Below are 17,553 nucleotides of genomic sequence, written 5' to 3'. Positions count from 1 at the left end.
TATTAACTTTTGTAAACTACTAGTTCTACTAATTGCTCTGCAGTACTTCTTGTTATTCAGGTGTCTTATCCAAAGTCTGATGAGCAGTCTGGAGTCCTCTTCCCCGCCTGACCCTTTACAAGAAGTGAGCTGCAAATGATTGGTTTTCAAACAAAAGTTTGTTTCCAGAATTCCAAAATATGAAAACACACTTTTTAAAGATACAATTTTCACTCTCTCGCAACCAAAAAAACAAGCAATGAAAAATTTTCTCATGACTGTAGTTAAATAATTGTTAAAAGTACTGACACCTTACTGACATTAAGGCTCTTCTTCCCTTTTTTTCCTTGCTGGCTGTAAACAATCCTCAGTTTCAGAGGACAGGAAGGGAAGCAGTCCAAGCCTAATGCAGTAAAAAATTATTTCACTGCATGTTATAAATACCTTTTTTGAGTTTCTGATGCATTATAGTCCAGATTTCTCTACTGTTTGCTAAATATATATATCTATATGGAAACCCGAACTCGCATTAAAGACTTGCAAAAGTCTTTCTCCATATGCTTAAAATTATCCTTGCCTAATTAAAGCTTTTCACTTTGAGTCTAAAATAAATAAAATGGCAAGTCAATACACCTTTCTGGTGCTTATAATGTAGCTTTTACATTTTACCAAAGCATGTATTATTTTCATTTTCATGTCTTTTCCATTCTCTTCTTAACCAGCCTTGTATTACTTTCTTACCTTTTTTATCTCAGTTCCCCATTGCAAATACTCAGTCACCAGAATCATCTTACTGGAGTACATAAGGACTTGAAATAGTCACTCAAAGCTACTTTTGTAGTGGCAACCTCCCTGTTCACACAGGAATATGAAGTAATGCAGAGTACTAGACACCATTTAGATTGCCCTACCACCTGCTGAATTGTATGTTCCCACCTCTTGTCACGGCAGAAGCGTCCAGGATGTCAATGAATGGGGCTAATAGTCCCTTTTGGAAGGCCTTGTGTTGGGTTACATAGCCTGAGATATACCTAAAATATAATAGTTTCCATATTTTTCCAACCATTACTTTTTTTTCTTTAATAAAACTCACAATGTATTCTGCAGCTCCATGAGCTTATTCATCAGAGTGGTCTTTGTGGAGCTGATGCCTTAATCTAGGCCTGCCTTGTTTTGATAAACTGCATCTCCCCCACCCACTTCATGGTCTGGAGGGAGAGGGTTGTTTGGTTGGTTTGTTTTGGGGGGGGGTTATGTTTATTTGTTTTGTTTTTTTTTTTAAAAAAGCCTTTAATAATCATCAACATATTTCCCTTATCAATTCAGGGCAATATGTTTTGTATTTGATACAATTAATGTCCCTCAGCCTATTTCTTGATGGCAGCATCTGTCTCACCATGGATAGAGCAGTGACTCTTGAAAACAACTAGCCCATCATTATTAATTGTTCTGACATTCGGATGGAATATTTAATCATTATGAATTAATTTTGCATTAATGAGGACATAATTAATATGCATTTCCACAAGAATTCATGAAGATCTAGTAATTAATCAATACATATAGGTTCTAATTTCCAAGGAACATAAATAAAGTAAATCAAACAAATGTTCCCAAATACCAATTTCATGAAAAGATGCTGTATTTACACAAACAAACCCAATCAATATACTGACATTTTAGGGTTCCCCCTTGAAAAGAAATTCCCCAGTTCTCTTCTTGAATATCCATTTTAGCAATATGGAAGTTCTCACGGAAATGGCATTGACACAGCTGTGCTTACATAAATGTTTCCTAATGCTGTTCAGTGCCCTAATATACAGCACATTTCCTAAACGGAAATGTTGTTTGTTTACAGTTTCAGCATTTTGTAAATTCTCTGAGTTTTGTATATCAAAAGATAAGCCCATCATGTGAGTTCCTCCAAAAGTCAACATAGCTGCACACAAACTGTAACTAAACCAAAAATCATCTTATGGGGATTCGAGAGCCTCTGTTCATAAATCTGGTTTCAATAATAGATCTTACTCTTTTGAGTAGTATTGCCCTTTTCCCTGCCATGTCCCTCTAGCCTTCCAGTGTTATGCTGTAGGGGATAATACATGTCATTATAATATTAGGTAGAAGAGTTTAAACCACATTTAAACCAGAAGATAGCAAGTTTCCCAATTGTTACAATATAGGTGGAGCTCCATACTAAATGGCAGGATTACATTTACTTCATTATAGCAATACTTTCAACATGTACTTGCTTCTTGTCAGAAACGTGCTTTTTTTTTTTTTGTCAGAAAAAGGGAATCGCATGTCACGGACTGCTGTGTCTTCCAAAGTATGAATCCTCATTCTGTAAAATTACCAGTCCTAATACAGTCATCAAACAATTTTGAAATTCAGTATCTACAGATATGAACATATCATCCAAAACAGAAGTTCACTGTAAATAAAGGGGAAATATTGTGCCACACGTGGAACAGCAGTGAGCAGTGTGCCCCACTCTGGTTGTAGCCCAGGGCTCAGAGGAGGATGCCATTCTAGTCTTCCAGTCAGGGAGGTGCTGTGGGAATCCTGTGGCTCAGTTACTGTGCTGCCTTAAAACCTCATTCAGGAACCAAAATGATCTCCTTTCTGTATTCATGGTTTCCCAAAATCACCCATTACAAATACAACTTTCATCTTGAGCAGCCACAAAGGCTGGAAAAGTCCTGGCTCCTCCACCTTTGATTTAGGTACTTCATTTTACCAAACAGCTATAGCTTCTTGCCCAGATAGATTTACCTGACTTGTGCCACTTGTGCCACTTATGTTTTTTCTCACATTCAGATGAATAGGCCATTGTAGGAAAGATCTGAACCACTGAAAAAAAAAATGTCTGTGCGATTGAAAAGAGATGCATTTATAGCAGAAAAATCCAAGTAAAACAGCATTAAATGCTGTTGCTGTTTGCTGCTATCTTGTTATCCAGGAGCAGCTATCCAACAAGATACTGGAGACAAAGCCATAAATATCCTCTGAAGCTTTTATTTTAATTACTGCTGGTATTCTGCCTCTTACTTCGGACAGCTTTCAACTAGCTACCTTTGAAGTAAACAAATCACAAAAGATGGGTCAGCTAATACAGAAATCTGAGGATGAGTGTCAGCAGCTACATTACAGATTTCATGGGACACACCTGAGTTATCCCAGTGGGTCCAACTGAGCACCAGCTGGACTGTGGGAGAAGAGAAAACAGCCCTAAAAGAGCCCTGTGGCACAAGGTCCTCTGTGCAGGACAGCAACCACTCAACAGCAACTTCTCAACACCAACTTCTGGGATTAGTCTGAAAGGACCACCCTACAGATAAACAGTATAAATTTCCAAACTGAGATATTCTTACCTTAATGGTTTTACTTATAAAGAATTCATTTTCCAAAGAAAACCATTGCAGATTTTATTGGGAAAAGTTGTCTACACTGCCAAGTTATTTTGTTTTCTGTCTGTCTCATTTTTTTAAAAAACCCTCCTGCTAAAAGGCCTCCATTTCTTTCTCTTTGCCATGATAGAAATTCCTCATTTTAAACAGACTTTCAGAAAACAATCACGCTACAAAGCTTAGCACAGCAAATCAGTCTGAGGTAGGTGTCTCATTGGGCCAGGAACAGTATGGAGACTTAATTTGTAAACTGGTTTCCACAGACATAAACTAAATTTAAAAGGCCTGGAAGACATATTAATAAACGATTCACCTAATTTAAATCAGCTCCTTTGCATCGTTGAGATTTAGGAATGTTTGTGTTGTTATGTATTGTTGTTGTGGGGTTTTTTTAATTTATTGCTTCCTGCATGGTCACTCAGAGAAAAAAAAATAATAATACAGCTGTTCTGCAGGCTTCAGAGAAAGGAAAAGAAAGTATTTGTTTCATAACCAACATTCACCATAGGTAATAGGTACTTATTTACTTGCCTCAGATTTCCAGCTGTGAATTATCCACAGAAAGCCACCTCCATTTCAACAGTAAGACAATAGCACTCCCGAAAATCTTAATTGAGATCAGCAAATCAAAACAGAAAAATTCATCAAGAACACAAATAGCTTTGCAGAAGATATTATGGTAAGTGAAGAAAAATTTATTAACTCACAGAGACACTGCAGTCTTGACCTCACTGAAACTGTTGCAGTTTGAGATCACTCTCATTCATACAGTACATGCCACAGACAAACCATTTTTTCCATTTTGAAGGACTCCGAGAGTACCCCAGTCCTCTCCAGGATAGTTCTACAAGGAACCAAGAAATTCTAACCCAAATATTACATATCCATGACCTGGATTTGGGTCATAACCATAACTCTCTGCTTTTGACATATTTCTGTCTATCTAAAATTATCTTCTCTACCTTCCTCCACAAAACACGAAATCCTCCTGTAGATCATGTCCAAGGAAAGATCTAACACTTTTTTTATTTGCTAATATTTGCCAGGATAGGACTTTATTCATTTTGTATAGCCAGGAGATCAAAGTAAGTTACACATGTGGTTTGTGGATTCCTCTGAGAGCAGAAAAAGAAATCCAAGTGACCCTCAAACAAAGCATGGAAAAGAAATTAAAGGGGAAATGATGATATGGTTTTAGGTTGAATCCATTCTAAGCTAGAGAAAGTCATGGGAGCACTATATATATATATTCTTAGCCCATTATAAATCCAAATCTTTAAAAAAATATTTTTAACTATCATATTAAGTTTTACAGATCTAGAGAAACCCTGAAACAAATGTTTCTTATCCTGTTCCTTCAATCAGCCGAAGTTATGCAGGTAAAAAATCTACAACGCAGTAGTTCTTAGCTATTTTCCATTGACCCATTGCCATTCCACTCTTTGGAATTCCCTAAGTGGAGCACCACAGACCTTATTTAACTACACAAACCCGCTACACCGATACAGAAAATGTTGTACACTTTTTTGAAGCTGACATCTGCAAAGTCATATGCTCTTCTGTGTCTGTAACCTCAAAAAAAACCCCCAAAACCCCAAAAGGAATAGAAAAAAAAATTCTTTGTTCTCAAACCCAGTAATACCCAATGCAAGGTTCAGGATGTTATACAGCTACACCTACCTTTTTTTGGTAAGACAAAATTAATTCTTACACATGATACCCATTATTAACTGGAAGATCTTCTTCTGTAGCAAAAAAATATTAAGCTTCAAGAATATTTAAGATACGCTTGTGTAACCAAGGCCACAGGTCTTTGCCCAAACTCCCTTTCTCAGGAACAGGAACAGGCTTAGGAACATTCAGGGACCAGAAAACAGATTAGATGTTCAAATAATTTATTATAAGTAACATCATTTTTTTATATATAGCCTGAATAAATGCTTCCATCTATATCACACCATCAAAGAATATCAAATATGAAAAATGTGGCTTTCTGGCAGAGCCATGTTATCACTTCAAGATTAATTGTTTTCTTTAATATGATAAATATTTCATAACATAGAACTTGCGTAATAATCAGCTCTTTAAAGACTGGGGCTTTTTTAATGTACTGAGTGTCAAACAGGGACATTTACGATGAAATACAAAGTTCCACTAAGAGTTCTCAAAGAAGGAAAGATTAAATTGGCTTCCAAGGTCTGGTCAGCCATATAACTGTTTCTCTATGCAAGAGTTATTCCTCTTGCTAGAACTTTTTCTAGCAAGACTGTGGTCATACACAAATTAATAACTCAGTGTTGAGCTAATTTATTGAAATAACTCAAGTGAAAACACAAATATACCTAGAGGCTGAAATTATGCCTTGTAATTTCAGCTGCCAACACTGATATCCAACACTTTTTTTCCCTTTTCCTTTTTTAATTACAAGGAATATGTTTTGAAAAGTTTATTAAGTTAAGGAGAAGATGGCAAATGTTATATTAAAAGAACCTGCTGTACACCAACCAACATTTCAATATCTTTGTCTCTGCTTCATGCTAAGGAGCAGTTTAGGCCTATTAAAATAGTTATACACTCTTTTTTTGATATAAAGTTTCCATTAAGCAAATACTTGGCATTTGGGTGTTTCTTTCTTGGTCTTGTGTTTTTCTACCTACGGATTAACAACTTCTAAAGGGACTGCAGAAAAAAATCAAATAAAAATGTGGCTTAGCATGACGTCCTTGATTAGACTCTGTAAAAGAGGAAATTAAGGATGACAGTCACAGTTTGCTACTCTATATTCAATTAGGATGGGCTTTTTGTGGCTGTGGTTCATGCAGGATGTGCAGTTATCTAATACAGCCCAATTCTGGCAGCAGAACAATTAGAATGGAAAGCATAACTTAAAACAGGCTCTGGCAATATTTCTTTCCCTTTGCTTGTGACATCTTCAGCAGACTTTAAACAGAAATCTTGAGATCATATCCTACCCTAACAACCCAAACCCATATTCTGAAATCAAATGCAGCTTTTAAAATATTTAACAATGTGAAAATTGAATACGATATGACTGAAGAAAGCAAGTGGAGAAGGGCTTTGATGCTTACACACATGTATAAAATCCAAAGAAACTGGATTTAATAATCCTAAAACTGACCTCTGTTCTGTGGTGAGCTCAGGGCAGGCTCTGATGCCAACTAAGAGGTCAATAATGTGCCCTAGGTGCACAACGCTCAAGCACACCAACAACAATATTAAATCTTGCACATCTCCCTTCCTTCGTATGATTCACTTTTAGCAAACACTATAAGAATCTGGCTGGGTTTTCCTACCTAAGAATAATCACCATCCTTTCTTCCCAGTTGGTCTGCGGGGCTTCCTGATGAGGCGGCTGGAGCACAGAGTATAGCACAAACTCAAGTCACACGAAGATTAAAATACCTCTCTTCCTACACGTTTCCACCTTGGGGCTATTTTTTCCTCCAGAAACACATTCTTAAGCAGCCTTCTGTTTCACTGATGATAGCTCAGGTACTCCAATGGCAGCCTGAATGGCAACGTGAAGGAAACCCAACACCCAGCTAACCTCCATCTCCGGAAGTCTGTGAATTGCCTCTGCCAAGAGCTAGGTAAGTATACTGGAAAATATCACTCTGGTTTTGCCTTATTATATTATTTCCTGCTGTTGGCCACTGTTAGACTGCTGTACCAGACTGGCAACTGTCTGATTCTGGGACATTCTTAAATGTGTGTGCTGTGCTTCTGCACTCTGGTCTAACCATTTACTGCAAGAGGGAAAGAGTTAAATGCTGTTATCTTTCCTTTTGGTATAATGAGTATCATTTACCTCTCCATTCTTCACTGGTAAAGTTTCCAACAATTCTATTCTTCCTCCCAACTTCTGTTTCTGTTATAATTCACTATCTCTCAACATGATTTTCAATAAAAACAACAAAAATACACTTAAAAGTTGGGCTGTTGGATCTGATCCCATGATCAGAAGTGTGCAGACTTTTGGTCATTTCAAAAACAGCCAATTAACAAGCTACAGTGACAAGCCAATCAGATACTTTCAGAAATGACATATTTACCCTTTAGTTTGAGGTCCACATTGTGTCGCAGCCAAGGGTAAACACCATAGTTTGTCATATCTTCAGGAATAGGGTTATTATATATCCAGCCATCACATGCAAATCTATAGAAGTTCTCACACGGATCTACGGATTGGTTTATCTTGCTCAGGATGCCAGCAGCTGTAAAAAAAGACACCACAGATTTTGTGGAACACTTTTTCCTAAGTAGAAAATTACAAAGGGCTACAGTCCAGAAATGATGATTAATGAGAAACAGACAACAACAAAAACAAAAGACAAAATATCTACAATGAATCTTCTTGAGTGCCATACAGCAATGATGACTGAATTTAGCACTACAGGAACATGAACTGCTGTAGCCAGACACCTGAAGACAGGCTTTCCTCATTGTTGCCATGATAGAATTAATTGCCTGAGGAATTTAGTGGCAAAACATATTAAGTAGATTGTGATTAGCATTCCAGAAATTATGCACTGTTTACCTTTAGCTGAATAACTGTACAAGAAAACAAATAAAGTTCTAATCTACCATACATTGGAAAAGACAATTGTGGTATTTTTAGCTCCATTCTGTGACTGCATCCCCACCAGTTTCTCTTGCAGGCCAAACTGGTAAGAGAGAAATCAGTCTGACAAGCCAGAGACAGTAGCTTTTGAGTACCTAATCATCAAATCATAGAATAGTTCGGTTGGAAGGAATACTTAAAGGTCACCTAGTCCAACCCCCTGCAATGATCAGGGACATCTTCAATTAGATCAGGTTACTCAGAGCCCCATCCCACTTGTCCTTGAACACTTCTAGGAATGGGGTGGCCACAACTCTGGGCAACCTGTGCCAGTGTTTCATCACCCTCATCATAAAAATTTCTTCTGTGTAACTAGTTTGAATCTACCCTGTTTTCATTTAAAACCATATAAAGTGTGTGCCAGATCTGGCCCAAAAGCATGTCTGTGCTTAACAACTCGCTAGTTTTCTGACTACTGGAAAGGAATCAAAAAAATACACCTGAAGGTCCAGTCACTCAACATTTTGTTTCCTATTAAAAGAAAGAAATGTAAACCCTATGGGAAACTTTGAGTCAACCTGGTGAGACTAGCATTAGACCAAATTAAAGTATGAATTTTAATTGTACAAAATAAACAGAAATGAAGCAACTTTGACAGTGGCTTTTAAAAAAGTTTGGGGTTGTTGTTCTTTCCCTCTCATTAATTAAGCTTTCTGAGTAAAATGTATAATGGGCGAAAAAATTAAATGGCATAAATATCTCATTAACATACTATAATCATGATATAATTGAGAGGATAAAATTGCTGCTTACCAGCTTCAATGCATTCTGCAGTCAAACAGTACTGTTGCTTCGGATGAAACTTTATAAGACCTTGGCTAACTGCAAAACAGAAAACCATAATGAGATCATTTGCAATGAATTTTGACAATTGCAGCCAAATGTTGTGTACTCAGTCATTCAAATGTCAGTGCAACCTCTGGTCCCAATGCATCTGTGACTACATTGATTTAGAGCACTTAGAATGTACATTAAGTAAATCCTGTAGCTCGTAACAAATAATTTTCCCTTCCTGGGCCTACTTTCTCCTTCTCTCTCTTTGCTCACAGGCAGCACAGAACAAGTGTGTATCCCAAAGTTTGCACAGTGCCTGGAGCAGCATCACTTCAGCCCTACTCACTGAGAGTGAACACCACACAATACAACAATCGTTGTTATCCTCCTCCAGAGATCCTAGAAACACAGAGTCATTGAATGGCTTGGGTTGGAAGGGACCTTAAAGGTCCCGTAGTTCCAACCCCCCTGTCATGGGGCAGAGCCACCTTCCACTAGACAAAGTTGCACCTTTTGCAGTTGGCTATGCAACACAGAGCTCACCGGCCACCCTCTGCAGGACTTCCACAGCTCCTCCAAGCTGTGGAGCTCACACCGCCCTGCAGCAGCTCTGCACTGCCCAGCACAACCCAGCACTGATGGGAGGCATTCAGGGTCTCCTTATTCCAGCCTGGAATAAGGCACATAGTAATGGGCACAAGGATAGTCATGGTTTGTAAAGCACAGCCCAGTTTCTGTCTGAACTGTCTCCCAAAAGTACTGTAATAGCATTTGCTTCCAAAAACCTTGCCGAGAAGAACTGTGAAATTGTCAGTTAATTTTGCTCATCTTTTAAAAATGTGTGTTACAACTGCCACTGAAACTTAAGCACAGGAATTGCTAATCCCAGACACTGTTGTCAGCCAGCAAATATGCAGATAATTGATACTTGGGATTAGGAAGGGAGAATCTCAAGGGGCAGGTGAAATAGGACTCACTAGGTGTACTCAGTAGACACAAAGAAATGTCTCATTATATCCATTATCTTGATAACAGTCCATGGCAAAAACAAAAAAGCAAAAAACACCAAACAAAAAAAACCAACAATGGAATATATTATGCTTCTGTAACTTTAGCAGTGCTGACAGTTATAAAGCAATTTCTGCTGTAGTTATATATTGTTCAAAAGTGACAGGAAAATGTGAAATGGTATTTCAGCCCAGGAAAATTTTATTATAAAAAAACCTAAAGCTAGAATTGAATATAAAGCTGTTTCACCTCTTCCAACCTCACAGCTTTAATGACAGAAATGGTTGGATTTCAATCAAACTTTCTTAGAAGCTGAGAAAGTAAAACTATTCTGGACAGCTTTACCAAAGCTTGCACTGGCTCAGTGAAACACAATACCTTAACCACGTTTGTAAATTAGCCAAGAAATACACGAGATTTTGAGGCATACAAACATTGTAGATGGAATATCAAAGAATTTCGAAAAATAGAGAAATTGAGATCTCCAGAACATGATTTTGAGACATTACAAATAATGAACTACAAATAATGTCCCTATTAGCTAAGTGTTGCACTCCACTCAACTCACTGTTTTCCTCACTCTGAATTTAGCCTTCTAGAATCCATGCAGGTCTTGAAAGTTTGCTAGATATTTTGTCTTAACAAAGCAGAGAAAGGAGGGGAAATCCCAGACCTCGTTTCATTCTTAATCTGAAGCAGCCCTTATGGATTCGATACTTATAAACAAAAGCAAAATACCATTTCAGCTGATTTTGTTCCACTTACAACTTTACCACTAGAACAAATTTAAAAAAAAAAAAATCTTTGGCAGTAACATTTCCCTTTTAATTACCAGCTAATTTTGATTGTAAAAACTTTGCCTGGTTTTATTCTCTTGTCTTTTTATTGCTAAAAGAATTAAACATTACATTATTACCTATAGTTTTGGTTATAACTCTCAATGAGCCATCTTCTTCCTTTATAAGCCTGTTTCCAGATTCTTAAGCAAATACAACTGTATTTAGTTTCAAAAAAAATCTAAAAGAGGAAAAGGCATACAAACGTGCAGACACAAATAAAGTGAATAATCCCATAATCTGAGAAGCCCAAAGGGCTACTGAGTCAGGAAGAGAGGCTATCAAATTGAACTTCAAAGCTGCCTGACTTCTCACCCAAGGGAACTAAAGAGTGATTGTCTTCCCTTTGCTCTGGCCCCAGCTCCCAAGGAGGAGGTGGCTCCTCCCTGCCATAGCCCACACCACTGACAAGAGCACAGCAGGCAGGACCCTCGGGATGCCAAAGTGATTCCCCTGGTAGCTCCCCACTGAAATCACAGTGAAGTCACAGCCCATATGAGCAAGGAACAGTAAATAAAAATAATGATTCTCCCATATTCTTCTTAGAGATGTAGGAACTCTGAGAAGAAGAAATAAGAGAAGCAGGAGAACGCTATGTTTCACTCCTCAGGTTGGAAAATTGATTTCAGGTGTACCAGAAACAGCAAGTTTTGAAGACTAAGTGAGAACTGAAGAAAAAAGAACATCTTGAGGTGCCTGAAATGAAAAGAAATAATGATCTCCTTTTCTGCAGTCTAATAAAACTAAAAAAGAGTTAAACTCAAACTTACAAACAAAACAGTGTCACAATGAAACATGGGAACACCTAATTGATAAAATGTTAGACCAAAACAATTTAACTTTTTTTCCTTTATTCTTTTTGGTTGAAAATTTCAGACAATTTCCAAAAAAGTACTAAAAACATTTTGGTTGACCCAAGGCCAGCATTTTTATTTTCTTAGCAGATATGCCAATGAAAATTTTGACACTGAATCCCTGGCTATGGAACACTCCACAGCTCACTTGGAAAGCTGATTGTAAGAATTAATATATTTGCTTGGATTTTCACACCTAGTCTGTGGATAAAGCACTTATCTGAGAAGCTATGGTGGTAAATGTCTATTGCTTTTTAAAAGCAATAAACAAACAATCTAGTGCAAACAAAAAGAAATAAGGTCTCTCCATTATTACTCCCTGGTGTTTATATTGCAGTCTCAAAGTGGAAAATATTTTGGGGGTTTTTTTTTCCATCTGGAAAAAGTATTTTGCACTAACAAGTTGAAGATTCAATCCTGCTCACATTTATAAAGAGTTTAGTTAATTGACTGGGATCACTCACACAGAAGTCACTTGCATGCAAATGTTGCAGAATTTGCTCTAGAGCAGACAAACATCAACCAAGTGTGAGCCTGGAGCATTAAGTATTCTATAGAAAACTTGGCTTCATCCTCTGTGTTGTGATTATAAACGAAGGAGACAGTTCAAACAAGATCATAAAGGAATGGAGGGAAGCAAAAGATACACTTAGAGGCAAGGTTTCCTCCAGCCTAGGGGAATCTGTGTTGGTCTAAAGAAATGACATGTTGGGCTGAATTAGTCCAAAAGAAGATCCATCTCTGCAAGTTCTTACAGGACAAAACACTTCTTCTTCTTCTTCTTCTTTGCTTGGAGTTTCTGGGTACATTTATATTTCTTCATATCATTTCAGAAGTGTAGGCATATGCTTTCATTTGATATTGCAACAAAACCAATCTACATTTTCCAAATCCAGGAGAGGAAAAACTAATTCCTTCTCTATTGCCTCTAGTTACAGCTTATAAATCTGATCAAAACATTTTAATTTCATCCCAGATGCACTCTTTATGATTTTTGCAAAGGCAACTTTGCAATTCATCATAGAAGAACAGAAAGATCTAAAAAATGTGCACACATATGCACTATTTGAAGCTTTCTACAGGAATTTTAGTCAAGCCCTAAATGAAAACCAAATGTAGGAAAACCCAAAAGATTCCATAAAATGTGTGCACTACAGATTAAATTTCAGGAAACAGAGAATATTGCTCCACATTGGCCACAACCTGTGAATTCATAATCAGCATTACTGATATGCATAATCTTACCCACTTCTGGCCATTCTGTCAAAGAAACCAATTCTGGCTAGAATACAAATTCAGCATTCAGAAAGTTACATGAGCTCACATCGCATCTTCCAGCTCTGGCATTCCCACAAGAAGAACTTTCCTGACACATATCTCCTTCAGGATAGACAATATAAAATGGGGGAAGAGGAGATCAAGATTTTCCCCAAAACACGTTGTGAAGCACAAACACTGGCACCAGGCAGAGAAGCTGGGGAGGGTTGGGTTCAGGTTAGTTCCAACATTTTCACTTACCCAAGAAAAGCGCGGTGCCAAGCACAACAGTGCTACTCACAAAGACACCGAGGGCGATCCGTGTGGCTTTGCTGGCTCCTCTTCTGGCCTCTGGTGCCGTCTCTCCTTCCATCAGGATAGCTTGGGGTGTGCTTGCTGTCGCAGAAGTCTGGTTTTCCCCTGCTGCTGTGGTGTCAGTGTTTCAACTGTTCACAAAATGTGCCCATGAGCTCTCCTCCTCCTCCTCCTCCTCTCTCCTATTTAAAACTCCATGTTTCTGTCATGAACCATTTCCTAGGCACTTCCTGCTCTCTCCTTCTCAAAGGAAAATCACATGTAAAATTGTAGCTGTCTCCTGTGTTTTCCTCTGACCAGGAGGAGGGAAGGCAAGCGGTGACCACTGTACGTACAGCCCTCGCTGCCTGGAGAGCCTCTATGAGCCAATCGCTCAGCAGTCCCCCTTATCAGGGGTTCTGAACATGAGGATTTCACAATGTCGCTGAACAGATGTTTTAGCTATTCAAACATAAAGCTGTAAACCCTTTACAATCAAAGCAGGACTGCTGACAACTTCTACAAACACAAGACTGATGGAAGGTTTTCTTTTTTTTTCCTCCTTGCACTTATTTAGAGAAGACTAATTATCTGCTGACTAAAGTTTTCTCCTTTTATACCATTCCCACTGCATGATTTGGCTTCACCAGAAGAGGTACCCACTCAGCAGACAAATCCCTTTTTAAAGTTTCCTAAGAACTCTTAGAATATCATGTAGCATTTTATTTTGGGAATTTGGTATGTGAAACTGTGTGCCAAAAATCACAGTCATGCAGCACAAAGCAATAATCAGCACAACCTACAGAACAGTCCTGCTCTAAAAGCTAGATATGTTTTTTCCAGGCAAGATATTTCAGTCTTCGCTGATGCACAATACATTTTAAGAGATGATCCTACGCTTCCAAGTCAAGTACTACTATAAGCTTAGTGGAAACGTATATTTGGCACTTTAGGTTAGTGGGGAATAAAAATATACATTTATTGATTTATATGGGTTTCTCAGTGTCTGATGTACTCTTGATAATCCTTTCTCCATGTGGCAAATTTTCCCAGTTCAATCAAGTAGTCATTTCAGGGTGAATTCTCTGAGCTGAGTGTGACATTCAGCCCTCTGAGGGGCTCTTGCTTTCTCCAGAGCTGGACTATCATGAAAAGTATAAGGATGCAGGGAGAGGCAGCATTATGCTCATGCTCTCGATAACAATTTATGTGCCTGAGTTACTTTTTTGTGGACTTACAAGTTCTTATCTCAGCCCCCAACCATCCTGATAAAATACTGCACAAGCAGAGAGAAGAAAGACATATGTATGTCACAAAATGTGCGTGATGGCAGTTATCAGTTTGCAGACTGAATGTTTTTTCCACGTGAGTATCTGTACAGAAGTTGTCCTAGATCTCACATGGATACAAAGGGAAAGCTCACTCTATCTAGAAGACACAGAGTCTGAAGGTCCTGAAATCCGCACTCCTCAATCCCCTCTACGGCCTGGCTGGTGTCCTGCAAACAAAACTCCCTGAGTTCTTATTCCTGTCCCTCTTTACCAGGAAGCTCCAGGAGGACATTCTCATCTCTGCTTGGTGCAAAACAGGAAAGAAGTATTTGTTTCTTTTCACTTGTCCACTTGTCCCACGTATAATCCATAATTTTTGACATCCGTCAGCAGAGGAAGGAGAGGGAAATGATGCCACGAAACCAGGAGGACCACATACCTCCCAGTACAAAAGTTCCCACTTACACATGAATGACTCCCTGGATATGAGCAGATCTCTGATTATAAACAATACCCAGTACAAGACTGTTACCAGCACAGGTTTGAGAAGGTATTTAAGCAATGTTGGTGCAACTGAGTCTTCGTATCAGAAGTCACTATGAGTCTCAACGGGGCTGCCAAAAGGGCAGGGTGTTGACACAGAAAATGCACGGACATGGTGTGATCTCAACACTTAATCCACAGTGCCCACAATCTGAATGCTGAGTACAACTCAAAAGGACCCTTTGACAAGAATTTGCTATTGGCTACCTGATGGTTTTCCTTTTGTGTCAGTACTGAACCCCTGACAGTACAAATGCTGAACAGTTATTAGATCTGTGCATACTGACCATCAGCTTGATATCCCCCCAACCAACACTGCATTATCACATCCCTACTCAATTCCCCCATACTTTATAACTTTCAAGTTTTGCCCCCTTGTACTGACTATCATGCTCTAGCAGTGTTTCACTAACATGATTTTGTTTTCAAGGCATGATCTCTTTCTAGGACAACATCAGGCCAGAAACCAAAACCAGCTTTCAACAGCACAAAGCAGCATCCAGTTATTTCTCTTCGGAAATACAGTTTGGGGGACGAGGGAAAGAAGAGATAGGGAAGCAGATAAGAGGGAGAGGCTGGACAATTCAGTCCCCTCTCCCAAATACCAAAAAGAGAAGGTGAGACTATGGGAACATGGAGCTATACCGACAAAACCCAGGAAGCTCCAATGACAGGACTCCTCTGGAGAGTCAGCCCCATGCAGCACAAGATGTTTGTGACAAGAAAAATCACAAAGCAGCTGTCAGCAACACTTTTCTTGTGTTTGGCTTATTTACACTGTGGCATAGCATAAATGTCTAGCATAAGTGTCCTTCCCTCTGGCTGTAGAGCCTGGCTGTAGTCAGTAACCCATCTTGGTTTCTCCAGCATGTACAGAACTACAGAATTAGGGCTAAACCATAAACAGCTGCAGGCAACAGCTGCAGAGGTCCATTTCTGGCAGGATTTGAAAAGGTGCATGGAACACATGCAAATAAGTTCCTGAGCCTGCTGATCTTTAACAGAAGTCTGTGGAATTTAATACAGGTTTCTGATGAGTGTGCTAGGATTTGGTTTCCTCGCTCATCCTAAGTCCAGCAGCTCTTTGGCAGGTACAGGATACATGGCCATGCTTGCTGCTGGAACTGTTAACAGCACTCCTGGCCATTGCAGCCCAGTGAGTCACTTAATGAGGCTGTGCAAAGACTGCGCTAAGCATTCATAAAACATTGAATAGGCAGAGGGGGAAAAAAGTAATAACTAAATGCTACATGCTCCAAATCACTCTTCATTCGCTCAGATTTGCCTCTGACCAAGATCCCAGTCAAACAATGGGATCACTCCAGTTCTTATAACAAAGCCAGGACAATGCACAAACAACTTCACCCAAAGCCATATGCCAGAGCTGGCAAACCCTCCAGAACACGCTCTGGGTTGAACCACAGCAAGAGTGTCCCAGTTTCTAGAAAAGGTCTGTCTATATATATAAGCGTGCATGCACATGAACGTACACACAAATACACACGTGTATTACCTTGCTGTTTCACAAGCAGACACAATTCTCACTTCTATCCATTATGCCAGAGTCAGACAAGAGCACTTGATCAGAGATGAAATCAATAGTACTGTGAGTTTCTCCTCACATAGCTTTGTTCAAAAGAAGTTCCCATTTATTGAGGTTTGATTATTCAATAGACACACAAAATCACACATTTTGCCTAGTTTTCACTGTAACAGTCAAAACCAGTTACACAGGTGTTGCTGAACGTCTGGAACAGCAAAACTGCTTAAGGTCAGCACATGTTCAGCCTAAGCTTGCTGAAAGAACCTGCCTGCAAAGACCCTGAGGCTAATTGGTGGGTTACCTTAGTGCAAGTAGAGCTTAACAGAAGCAGTCCACAATCACAGCATCACAGGTTTGGTGATGACTTATTGAGCATTTTTAGCTCATGGTAAAAGAAAGAATACAGCCACTATCACACTGATGGAAGCAGAGCCACCAGATACAGCTTGAGTGGCTTCCTCAAAGAACAGAAGCATATGCCAGCTTCATTGAAAGAGACTAATTAGTGTGGGACAAAGTAAAGGCTGTATTCCATTCCATTTCCAGGGTTTCACCATGGGGCCTTGAAGTGTTTTTTTTCAAACTATGCAGATGTTGGAGCCAGAATTGGCCAACTGGGCTTTATGTACACAAAATGTGCTTGAGAAAAGCCCAACATTTTGCATTTGAAGACAGCTTGACCAGTTGTCATCAGATCTCTGAATCTTATAAATTACACTCTCTTGGCTGCAAAAGCCCCCAAATTTCTGTGCTGAAGCCAACAGCAACCACACTCTGGCACAACTTCGTGTCCTTTATTCATGTGACATATACAGCTGGAAATAAATGACTCTATTGTTTTCCACTGGTACAGCCACATCACAGAAGGCCTCAGTGCATCTATGAGAATGTGGGTCATTAATTAGGAGTCAATACTGAGCCAACAGGATTTGCAGGACTCCAAACACTGCTGGTGGCAAGCTTTTCAACTAACTATGACTGCAACTGTGGGAAGAACACCCTGCAAAGCAGAAAACTCTGTCCTCTAACACTTAACTCCCCAAACCAATTTTCTTTTCTTTTTCAATTCCAAGTAGGCTAGGTTATTCTCATTACTCCAAGAAAAATTTGTCCCCGCTGCTGGAAACATTGCATTCTCTGAC

The 17,553-nt window shown here is 39.1% G+C and overlaps 1 protein-coding gene across 1 annotated transcript in view; it reads right to left on the bottom strand.

Moving 5' to 3' along the window:
• PHEX (phosphate regulating endopeptidase homolog, X-linked) overlaps nucleotides 1-13,570 on the bottom strand; it is a 99,717-nt gene extending 86,147 nt beyond the window's left edge. The window contains exons 1-3 of the mRNA XM_017831507.1: nucleotides 13,022-13,570; nucleotides 8,785-8,853; nucleotides 7,463-7,624 (exon numbers count right to left, since the gene is read on the bottom strand). Coding sequence (XP_017686996.1) covers nucleotides 7,463-7,624; nucleotides 8,785-8,853; nucleotides 13,022-13,133 — 343 coding nt within the window. The 5' untranslated portion in view covers nucleotides 13,134-13,570. The remainder of the gene's footprint in view (nucleotides 1-7,462; nucleotides 7,625-8,784; nucleotides 8,854-13,021) is intronic.
• Nucleotides 13,571-17,553: the final 3,983 nt, after the last annotated feature.

This window comes from Lepidothrix coronata, unplaced genomic scaffold (genome assembly GCF_001604755.1).
Source record: "Lepidothrix coronata isolate B3197 unplaced genomic scaffold, Lepidothrix_coronata-1.0 Scaffold191, whole genome shotgun sequence".
NCBI classification, from domain to species: Eukaryota; Metazoa; Chordata; class Aves; order Passeriformes; family Pipridae; genus Lepidothrix; species Lepidothrix coronata.
The sequence above is the reverse complement of the archived record's forward strand: the minus strand, read 5'-3'. Positions and strand labels throughout refer to the sequence as shown.